This window comes from Anastrepha obliqua, chromosome 4, assembly GCF_027943255.1.
Source record: "Anastrepha obliqua isolate idAnaObli1 chromosome 4, idAnaObli1_1.0, whole genome shotgun sequence".
Lineage (NCBI taxonomy): Eukaryota > Metazoa > Arthropoda > Insecta > Diptera > Tephritidae > Anastrepha > Anastrepha obliqua.
Genome location: NC_072895.1, coordinates 26,174,998 through 26,186,607, shown reverse-complemented (window position 1 = coordinate 26,186,607; position 11,610 = coordinate 26,174,998). Strand labels below are relative to the sequence as shown.

Sequence of the window (11,610 nt, the reverse complement as noted above, 5' to 3'; positions counted from 1 at the left end):
GTCTCATATTGTCCACAAATGTTGCTTCGAAAAATTATTTCTGTTAGAAATGGCGCGAACAGATGGCGCTAGGTCTGAAATATTTGAAAACTAATACAGATATCTAAGTTTATCTACTCAAAGTTACAGAGACTAATTTGAGATATTTTCGGAAATATTTACAACCCTGAGCGCAGCGACTGGGTGGAATCGGAATCCATTTTTTTATTTTTGGTTTTAACGATTTTTTCAGGACAGGATTGTTGGTCAGGATTTAATAGAAAACTAAGCGTAGTGTTGCCTTTTCTATAAAAACAGTAACATTTAGAAAGCAAATTTCAATTATTTTTATGGCAACTTAATTCATTGCTTTTTTCTTTCTAAAAACGTATTTATTTTAAATTTTAGTTTCACGATTTTCTCGAAACTTTTTTAGTAAGAAATTCTTCTTCTTGGTCGACTGGTCGGCATATCCATGCTAGATGTTTGCGATTACCTTCCAACGTGTGGTTGAAGTGAGGTTTTTATTAATATAATTTTTTTTTTTTTTTTAATAAAAAAAACTTTTTAAATTCAGTGAAATGCAGATTACTATTATGGGTTTCAAATATACCAAATCAATTTTATATTGCACAAGAACGAGTAGGAATTGAAAATGTCCTTTGATCACTTCATCCTTGTAAAGCCTTTTACTTTACTTTTGAATTTCAACTTTCTGACTTTATTAATTTTAATTCTTCTCTGTGTAAACCAAAATTTAGTTTCGCAAGGTTTTTCATTAAAATTGTTACATTTTGTATATGAAACAGCAAACTCAACTCATAAAAGAAGACAAAAACTTCAAGATGCTGTTTATGTTTTGTTTTGAAGAAACTTCATTTAACCTCAAATATAGACCACAATCTTGTTTTTTTAGTGAAAATATTTTGGAAACCTTAGGCACCAGAGCAATTATGGCCCCGAATCGGAATTCAGAACGTCGATAACCTTTGGACGAGTATACTCCGGTTTCTGATAAAATTTATTTTCAGTCTGTGAATTCTCGAGTTTTTATGGAGTACGCAGGCATACGACCGAATCTTTGTAAATTTTGCGGAGGTCCGGCATTCTATTGTAACTAAACTAAACTAAAAATAAGGGATGGTGAAAAAATAAGGTAAAATAGTTTTGACGTCTGCCCATGGCCGAAAATCCCGCAATGCGAAACCGTTTTGCAGAAAATGTGTTACTAATTTTGTTGTTGTGACTGAATTCAATAAATTTACTAACATTTTTGGTACGTTTTGTCGCGTTTTCCAAATTTTTGTTGCCTTATTCGATTTTATTTTCATTAATGAATTTTAAATATTTAAGAAAATCACTACACATCTGAAGAGCACCAGAGACAAATTATAACTGCGCTGTGAACTTAAAATGTTGCCGCTTTCATGTTGCAATCGTTACAGTTCTCTTCCGAGAGAACGCATTTTCTGATTGCAAGACAGCATTTTATGGCAAGGAGCAAAGAGATATTTCCATACTTTATGTGATAATTTATAGAAAGCTGATTCGCTTCGTACCATTGAATTTGCAAAATCCTAAAAGTAAGTTGCACTTTAGTGAAGAGTTCTTTTTTTACATATTTCATTGCTTACTCATATTTTTGTTGTTTCGTATTATTAGGGTAGTTCACCATTAAGTACAAATAACCTGATGTAGTTGCATTTTCAAATTATCAAGGCAACACAGACTCGATATGTATATATCCGAACTCTTAAGTGTAAATAATCCTGGAATTCATTTGAGTGCCTCACTACAAAGCTAAGCATAGACTTAGACTTGTCAACCATAAAGTCTGTATGTTTCAAAAAGGACATTTTCGAAAATAAAGCTGAAGCCTTTCTTTACATAAATTTTTGTAAGGGTACCAGTGCCTATCTTATGCTGGAAATCAAGCGCACATTTATGGATAGCTAGTGAAATATAAATACTGACATTTGCCTGCATTAAAAAAAAAGTTCTCTTGAAGTTTGAGGCAGTCAGACACACATCTTCTCTATGTTCCCTATGTGACTGTATTTTGTATCTTCATGTAATTTCTGTACATCAGACCAGGCGAAGTCAAGAAAATGTCTGCATTATCATTGAGAGATAATAGGAAAAGCAAAAGTCTTAGGTGGACGCTTTGAGGTACGCCTGAGTTAACTTTAATGACATCTGATTTAGGGTAATTTATGTGCATGAATGGGTCGCATCAGTGAAGTAGGATGCAAACCACTTCAGTAAGCTTGAATGAAATTCAACTGATTCCGGATTTTTAAGTAGAATTTTGTGCCAAACTCCATTAAAGTCAATAAATATGACATCGCATTGTGGACCAATTTCAAATTATTTTAAGACAAAATTAACAAAAGAAACAAAATCAAGTTTGTGGTAACGGATTTAATATTTTTGAAGTAGGTGCAATTCGCCTCTGAGAGGACAATACCTGCGTAGTAGCTTTGAAATAGAACCACCCTCAAGCTCACTCGATACGCGCAATCGCATTTGGTTTTATGTATTTCGAAACGGTATTTATTTCAAAATTAGGCCAATAATCTTTTTTGCAATGTTTCCCTTGTAATTAGATGATTTGCGATAACTTTCAAACGAAGCTTCATGAATTTACAGAACCTCATCTTATACGTACACTGCCACCTAAAATACGAATTACTTGTGGATTTGTGCTTATATTTGAAAGTAAATACAATCAGATAATTCACTTTAATGACTTTCAACCTGTTTAAAGTGGAATAAAATATTTTTAAAAGTTTAATCTGCTAATAAATTTTAATTACACTACTAAAAGCAAAATTATATGGCCGATTAAGAAAATACATAAATCTAGACTTGGACAGAGGCGACGTAAGTAGTAAGATTTGACCTGCTCAATTGGTTTGGGGTAGCAAATTGAAAGACCGAAATGAAGAAAAAGGGTTTTTTAATAGCGATCGCCCCTCGGCAGGTAATGGTAAACCTTCGAGTGTATTTCTACCATGAAAAAGCTCCTCATACACAAAAATATCTGCCGTTCAGAGTCGGGTTGAAACTGTAGGTTCCTCCATTTGGGTAACAACATCAAGACGCACATCACAAGTAGGAGCAGGAGCTCGGTCAAACATCCGAAGAGAGTCAGAAAGTACCGGAAATGTTTAAATAAAACAACAACAGAGTTAAATTTCAGCAAATTCATTTTATCTCCTTTCATCTGAAGCAACACACATGTGCCAACGCTTAACCCAGTCCTCCATGCACCCCTAGTAGGCCGACGAAGGAATGGTCTTCAGCTCCTTCGTCGCACTCTCTGTGATCTCCTCTATCGACCGACTGAAATTTCCTTCCACGAAGGGGTAACTTCAACTTGGGGAACAAGTCGCACGGGAACATCTCAGGTGAATACGGTGCTTGCACGATGGTATTTACTTGGAGTTTGGTCAAATAATCCAGCACAATTCGGTCTCGGTGCGATGGCGCGTTATCATCACGCAAAATCCAAGAATTGTTTGCCCACATTTCCGGCCGTTTGCGTCGTACAACATCTCTCAAACGCTTCAAAACGGATTAATAATTTTCTTTATTGACTGTCTGGCGCGATGGAAAGTACTCATGGTGCACTACGCCTTTGAAGTCAACATCACCTTCCCGGTACTTTTTAATCATAGGGTATATACCATATATACTTATTAATAAGCGATTTAGCTCTGAAATATTACCAAAGTATCTACTTATCCAGTAGCTGACATTTTTTCAGCTCACAATTTATTACTATTTACTATTTTTTATCAACTACTTTTCTTATTATAGGAATGCTTCATCAGAAATTATGTTAAGTACCATTTGAAAAACTTCACGTGGTGCATCCTCCGATGCATTTTGAATAAGTTTTTTTATCCTCTTGTAAGATTCTTCCTCGTATTTGGCGTAGATATGGCGTATATTCAATTCTTCGTAGAGTTGTTTAACACGAGCTACCTTCTCGGGATCTGAAAAGGAAATGGGAACATTCATTTCAAATTCGTTATGTGATGTATGACCGACTTATGATGAGTAAATGAAATTTTAAGTGGCGACTGAAGCTTCAAATTATTAATAGACTATATTTTATACCAATATGCCCTGTTGTTGTTATTGTTGTTGTTGTAGCAGTAATACAAGCACTGTCAGTGTAGTGTATATCCCCGGTCGTCTTCGTCTAGCTCATCTGAAGGTAGGCCCAGGTAATTTGCTGTTTCGACAGGTTGGGTCCAGAGGGAGAGGGGTGTTAGGGGGTGGATTTTAAGGGCATGTGAAAAGGTGATTAGTGTAGTGCAGGGTGCCTTCACATGCCGGACATATGTTTATTATGTCGTGGCCATTTCTGGATAAGTAGGAGTTTAACCAGCTATAATGTCCAGAACTTGATTGTGCCAGTGTTACGTGGGTCTCCCGGGGAAGCTGGAGCTCTTCATCTGCTTTAAGTGGTGGTTGGACTCCGATTACGACATTCGGTGGTCCGGAGCTTACGAAGATGATGACGGTCTCCTGATGAATGTCGTTTATTGTCTGTCTAAACACTGTCTGGCCCAGTAAATGTGTTCTAGTTTTGTCCTGGATCTCGTCTGCGTGATTAATAATGTGTCTCCTGACGTGCCTGGGAGGCGGTTCTAGCTCAAGCAGGTGGCTACAAGGGTGAAACCTGCGGCAGGACCCTAACAGGAACTGCTTGCTGTGCAGTTTATTGTGTTCCATTAGAGGGAGCATCTGTGCCTCGTTGTGAAGGTGTTGAAGAGGGTACATCAGGAGGCAACCCGTCGCTGTCCGAATAGCAGTGTTTTGGCAAGTCTGGAGCTTTGTCCACTGCATGTCACTAGCGACCAGGCGACCAGACAGGCGCAGTATAGTTTAGAAACGGCCAACATTTCTTTGTCTTTGCCCCAAGTGCTGGCGCCAAGCGATTTGAGGACCTTGTTGCGATTTTGGCTCTAGTGGCAATTGCGATTGTGTGTCTTAATAGTCGGAGTTGGTGTGTCATCGACTTTTACCTTGAGTTTCAGTTTGACCTCCTATGTCTAGGTGGTAAAGAGGGTCGAAAGTTGGAGATTCCTCGCAGTGAAAAAGAGAGAAAGTCTGGTGAGATAATCGTTTACTTGGACTTTGCGCCAGCCAATACGCCCTAAATCATGTTGCTCTTTGTCTTTTTCTTTAATGAGAAACTTTTTTTAATCCATAATTTTGGTTTACGTGGATATTTGTATCCTTTATGATTTTATTTTCCTGCTCATATGAATGATTACACCTACCATCTTGTCCATAGCATTCCTCTAAAATTTTTTTCTGTTCCGGGCTAGCTTTTTCCAAGAGAGATGCCACCAACCAGGTACACTTATTGGCCTGTATGTCTTCTGTGCCAGTTTTGCCAGTTTTGTGAGGATCTCCAAAGCAATCAAGGAAATCATTTTGCACTTGGAAGAAATGACCCAATTCAAATGTAATCGCTTTACATTCATCGTATATCTTCTGGTTTTTAACTCTAAACATAAATCGGTTAATAATTATTGCAAATTTTGTGAATTTCAGTTACCATTTGAATTTGTACTCACCCCGCTAAGTGCATACCAGCAGCTACAGGTAAATAGAGCAAATGAGATGAAGTTTTGTGGTCCACAATCGAATTGCACGCCTCCATAGTGAAAGTGTTGACATTCCTTTTGCCAATGAGCATATCTATTGACTGTCCACGTAAACATTCAAAGCAACTTTCATGGAACAAATCTATCAGATCCACATAGCAATCCAGATGACGGAAGTGCTTTCTGAGCAATACATAGGTGGAATTCTCAATCATGAGCGCATCGTTCACAGCATTGAGACCAACGTCTTCCAATGCATTCCAGCACACCTGGCCCCGACGTGTGGTGCTCTTGTCCATGATGTCATCGAACATGAGGAGCGCGTAATGCAGCTACAGAGCGCATGAAAATGCAGGAAATCAGGATATTTACCAATAACGTAGATATAACTAATAGAGATGCCCACCAGTTCAACACACCAGCCAAGTATGAGAGCGAATTTCAATTTTTCGCCAGTGAGTTCATTGCACTTGACACAACATTTGTAAGTCAAAACGGTGATTGGACCAGTTTTTTTGAGGTTCGTTGATATGTTATAATCCAAAGCCCATAAATTAATCAAGAAATATTGTAGTGGAGGGTGATTTAATTTGACTTCAGCTTAGAAAATTAGTGCCGTTACCTTTCTAAACCATTTTGCAGCGTCCTTGTTATTGTTCCTACCAACTATCTCAGCAAGGTCACGCGCAATATCTGTAAATAAAGAAAATGTAGGTAGAATTGAATTTTTTCCTTGTTCTCTCTTCTCGGAAGCATAGGGCCTCGACAAGACTCTTCCATCCTACACGATTCTGTGCTGTTGTTTTTGCACCGTCCCATGAGATGTCGGCATCTGCTAGTTCGCGCAGCCTCGGCCTTTTCCAAGTGTTTTTTGGTCGACCGCGACCCGTGGTCCCTTGCGAGTTCCAGTCCAGTGCCGTCCTCGTGATGCTATCTGGTTGTTTTCTTAATTTGTGACCCATCCATCGCCACTTTCTGCGTTTGATTTGCTTAAGGATGGGTTCCTCGTTCGTTAATCTCCACAGTGCATCGTTACTGATGGTGTTTGTCCAGAATATTCTGCAGATGATGCGGAGGCATTTGCTGATGAAGGATTGTAGCCTGTGTGTGATGATTTTGGAGACCAGCCATGTTTTGCTTCCGTACAACAATACGGGCTTCACGTAGGAACCGAAGAATCGTAGTTTAGTGCGCCTGGAGATTTGCGAGCTCCCCCATACTGAATGCCGCCCTTGCTTTGTTTAGCCTGGAGTTAACATCTTCATCTGCTCCACCATCTGCCGTGATGATGCAGCCGAGGTAGCAGAAGCTTTCAACGAATTCTACCGGGCATCCCTCAACCAATATCTGCCTTGCGTTATTGTGGTAAACTCTCTGGATTGCATGTCAGAGGGTTTGTGAGAGAGGAGGCAGATGTCATCGGCGAAGTCCAGGTCCTCGAGATGTCTGGTAAAACTCCATACGATGCCTTTTTTGTGCAGAGTCAGTTAGGTCATGACGTCATCAAGGATGATGGCGAAGAGAGGGGCAATAATCTTCGGGACAACCTTGCTTTACCTTATTTGAATTGAAATTAGCAACATTTTTTCCTCTGTTGTAGGACAATCGTGGTTCTCCAAACTAAGACAAAATGATTTATACAGGGTGTTTTCCCCCATTACGAATACTTTAATGTTATATTTTGTGCATAATTTCATGACGGAAGAGGCCTAAAAGTTGTGGTGCAACCTGAACGCCTTAGGAATGACAGCCATTTTTACTTTTTATCTTGCCTCACTACGAAGACGTATCTAAAACACTTTACCATATCTTTTGATAGAGAAGCCAATAAAATGATCCACTAGATAACATTCAAAATTGTGCTTATTTTTTATCAGACACCTAAACGGAGCTGGAGAAGCAAAGCAAAAAAGAACTTTTTAAAAATCATAAAGAGTTAACGTTTTTGAAGGCATAGCAAAGCGCATTCGCCTTAAAGCATACCGCGCCTTAATTATTTTGCAAACTCTTGAAATAATTTATTTTCAAGGCTTACTTGAAAGCTCCGCTAATAAAGACCATAAACCTTAAGAAATTTTGAAGCGTTGGAAAAAAAGGTCAAGTTAAAAAAACAGATACAAAACGAGATAGTAAATAAAGCTTAAAATTTGATGCAGATCTTCAGATTAGATAACCGACGCTCGATAAATATCAAAATAGTTCCACGGCAACACTTTCGGTTTTTCAATAAACAGCGTCCAAAAATGTTTAGCAGCCTTGACTGAGACTGATAAAATGTTTTAAGCACACAAATTTAAGTATTTAAAAAATATAAAATCTTCGTTAAACGCTGAATTTTTTTGCACCTAGAGGTTAGCTCCTGTCTACTGAGGAACGACCAGTATAAGAAAAATCTATTTCTCTGGCACCCACACATAATCCGTTCGGTTGTGGCTAAGGAAAGCTCTGGCTAACATTCTGAGAGGGGTCTGTTAATTTACAGTCGTACACCTCTTGACTATTGCATAGCTGAAAGGCTCTAAGCTTTACAATTATGGGTATAAAAGTATGTATGAATGTACCTGGATATACGTCCATAAATTCACGGTTCTCTTCATCCGATATCTTTACACCTGGGTAAGGATTTTCCATTGTTGAACAGGCACTAAAGAAAGTATCAAAAATATCCAATATTAGGTAAATTGAGAATATCAAATACATAGTTTCGGAAAATATACAAGTATATACACGTACAGTAAGTGGCTATGAAATGACGAGACATACCCTGCAAAGCCTTTTATTTTCTACATAAATATTCATTTATTATCACTCTAAAATACTCGATGCGCGCTGCGGATGGTCGCCGCTTTCTTTTGCACACCTTTGACGGACAACTTTCAATGCAGATTTCAGCTTAGGAGACAAATAATAACGATTTGTAAATACAGTTTTGTAAACCCAATTTGGGGAAAGGTACATTCTTGCCGTGTGAATTCAATGATGAATTTCAAAGCGTTGGTGGCAAGATATGCCTATTTTTTGGCAATAAAACAAATTTCGGTTGTAGCATCAACAAAATTTTTGTTTTTGTTTTTGCTCATCTTAATGTGAATTTAATCATTTGAAATCACCTTGAAATTCCACTTGCTTTTATACTCGTAAATATGCAAGGTAGCATAAAATTAATCACCCCAGAGGAAGATTTATAATTTTTGCAAATGACGTCGTATGTCAATCGTATTTGACACCTGTGCACTAGACAACTCCAGCACACAAAAAGGCAGGCAATGGAGCGCGTGAAGGTCCAATACAAATTTGCATCACTTAAAATCATTTTTTATTTAGTAAAAAAAGTCATTCAAAAAAAAATTGGATGATTAATTTGGGAATATTAACGAATATAGAAACACTTTCCACATTGTAACTGGCTAACACAGTCTTAAGGGGTCCCGGTGGTCTAGAATTTTCAAAAAATACATTTTTTTATATTTTAAAAGTATAGGCTTATGAATATACTGTCAAATTTTTGGAAGGATATTACCAGTATTTTCGATTCTACAGCCGTTTTAGCAGGTAGACTCAGATTTGTCATGCGACGGCATCAATGGTCGCATTATCCACTCTCAAGGCTTTCAACTCAATTATCTCAAAACGGCTTTTTCGGTCTGGTGTTGTCAAGAAAAAAAAAAACTATTCAACCGAATCGTCTGAAATTTTAATGTGTTGTTCACAACATAAATGGCTATGGTCTTTACTAGAATCATATTATAATATTATTTCATTTCCGATTTTTAGAGTGCCAAATTTAAAACCGCGCCATTTTGTCATTTTTTTTTTATTCTTGTACACAACAGTAGCTAGCCATAGTCTTGTAGCTGCAGTCATACTGATTAATAATCTGTTTGGTTTTTGTGCTTCAAATAAATAGAAGAGCCAAAATGGACAACACCGGCCAGGTCTAATTTTTCGGGAGGATCCACTTCAGCGCCATTTTTAAAATTAAAAAAAAACTTGTTTCATTTTTGTATGTAAAAGAAGTTAACTAAAAAGTTTAAAAATTTAACTATCGTTTTTAATTTTTTTTATTGTAAAAAAAAATTCTGAAAATACCCTAAATTTTCGAGCTGTAGGATAGGGGCATCTTAATGCTTTCCACTATCACGAAATTATTGTACAATAAATTACGGGTGCGAAATCCACTCTGGGCACGAAGCGTCAAATGATGTTTCAGATCCCCGTTTTCGCTTCTGACCTGGCGTTCGAAGGTGGCAATGGATACAACTGTATTTGTAGATGTAGATGAAGATGTAGATGTAGATGTGCGTGCTTACAGATGTAACTCATATTCTATGTTGCATGAGCTTCATGGTGGATTCATAATGAGATAGCAATTGTCTCTTACCGCGCTGATTTTCCAATGCGTTGTGATATGGGCGGCTGAGCAAAAGTTGTATTGTTGGCGTGGGGACAACATGCGCCAATCGTTGCGCGGACAGTAGAATATATCTGTGGCCATTTGTGTACTTTCGAAAGCATTTTCGTTGTGATTTCCTATTAAATTACAATTACAATATATTTAGTAATTGGTAGTTGTGAATGTTTTCATATAAATATTCCACTAATTTTTTTATGTTACCTGGCTAATTCATACTTGGGTCAGAATTGATGTAGTTAACTCAATTAGTGAAATTTGCCTATTCTCAGATATAATAATATATTTACGTAAGTAAATTAATTAATTAATTTTTTGTATCCTTTATGTTTTAGGAAGAAATTTATTTTTCAAAATTTTTTTTTATTTTTTTAAATATGTTTTTCTTTATAATTTTTGAGAAAACAAAATTTTTGTTCATTGTTGAAAGACAGATTTTTAAATTTTTTATTAATATTTGTATAACTTAGAAAAAGCTCTGTAATCGCTGCAAGTTTCCCTGTACGTACAGCAAATCGGTGAAGTCAAGGCGTATCTACTAAAGGTCAAGGCGAATTGAATACTGAAGTGGGGTCTTCCCAAAACAGTTACTTTAGTTTTCGCGATTTCGACACGCCTGACATTAGACTCCTTCCCAATACAAAGCAAACAAAAGGAGGAGAAATGGCGTGTTTGTGAAAATTCAGTGAATGCCTTGTTAATATTGTAATTTGTGTCCTTTAATTTAAACAAACTAATGAAAAGGAAATGTCGCTTGTTAAATTGTGAAAGCACGAATTATAAAAATTTATACGGATGACGCCGTGGCAAGAAAATGTGTTTGTGTGTTTGTCTAATTTCTTGCGTTTCGTAGTTTCTTTTTCGCCTACTCCTCCTCTTCACAAACAAGTAATTCCCTTTCAATTTGTTTGTTTATTCATGGAGACTGACGACCCATCCAGTTCGAAAGAATCAGAAGAAGAATGTCCAATTTATTATACTTGTAATGAAATCGCTCTTGAGTATAGCTAAGTAGATGAAAAGCTTCTCAGTATCACCTTTCTACCTCCCACCATGGTTTCTTAACACCCCCAGATAAAAGCTGCTTGATAGCTAAGTTCCTAACGCTCAATGTCTTAACCATACGAGATTTGAATGAAAAATGTGACTAGACATTTTATCAATCAGAAGAAAAAACCGACATTCCGTGTCAGTAGACAAATTTCTTCGCGGCATGCGCAATAACACTCTGTTAAGCAACCAGTAAGTAGCCTGATGCTACTTAATAATTTGATGTCCTTTCTGCCGAGCGAGCAGTGAGAAACTGCTTTCTGTCTGAGGTCTTCCTACTACCCATTAGTACTTATCCGCGTTGGATTTACCACTCAGTTACGACGCCCTTGGCTAATGCTTTTTTGCAGTTCGAGAGAGAACTCGTTGCCTACAATGCCACTGTGATCAGTTACCAGTCCAATACTACTGTATGTAATATATTTTTGCCAGAAACTGAAGGAGGTTATGTCACTAATTAATGAGCTTAGATGAACGTTTCTCAAGATTTAGGCTGGTGCTGAATGAGAGAACTAGCATCTCAACCTGAAGCAAGTTAGACCA

General features: G+C 37.4%; 1 protein-coding gene across 1 annotated transcript; it reads right to left on the bottom strand.

Annotated features, from left to right (window-relative positions):
* Nucleotides 1-3,719: 3,719 nt before the first annotated feature.
* LOC129244060 (farnesyl pyrophosphate synthase-like) lies at nucleotides 3,720-10,131 on the bottom strand. The gene is made up of 7 exons (XM_054881673.1): nucleotides 9,988-10,131; nucleotides 8,168-8,250; nucleotides 6,229-6,299; nucleotides 6,013-6,156; nucleotides 5,577-5,938; nucleotides 5,277-5,506; nucleotides 3,720-3,980 (listed from the first exon to the last, which is right to left on the bottom strand). Exons 1-7 carry the CDS (start codon nucleotides 10,119-10,121, stop codon nucleotides 3,796-3,798), a joined length of 1,209 nt encoding a protein of 402 aa, XP_054737648.1. The 5' UTR covers nucleotides 10,122-10,131; the 3' UTR covers nucleotides 3,720-3,795.
* Between the last annotated feature and the right edge of the window lie 1,479 nt (nucleotides 10,132-11,610).

Bases quoted from the DNA above. Each gene is read 5' to 3' on its own strand.
- LOC129244060 (XM_054881673.1), bottom strand. From the start codon at position 10,121: ATGCTTTCGAAAGTACACAAATGGCCACAGATATATTCTACTGTCCGC. The intron at 8,251-9,987 runs GTAAGAGACAAT...TACTTTCTTTAG, and splicing joins CGCATTGGAAAATCAGCGCG to TGCCTGTTCAACAATGGAAA. The intron at 6,157-6,228 runs GTAACGGCACTA...TTGATTAATTTA, and splicing joins CTGCAAAATGGTTTAGAAAG to TGGGCTTTGGATTATAACAT.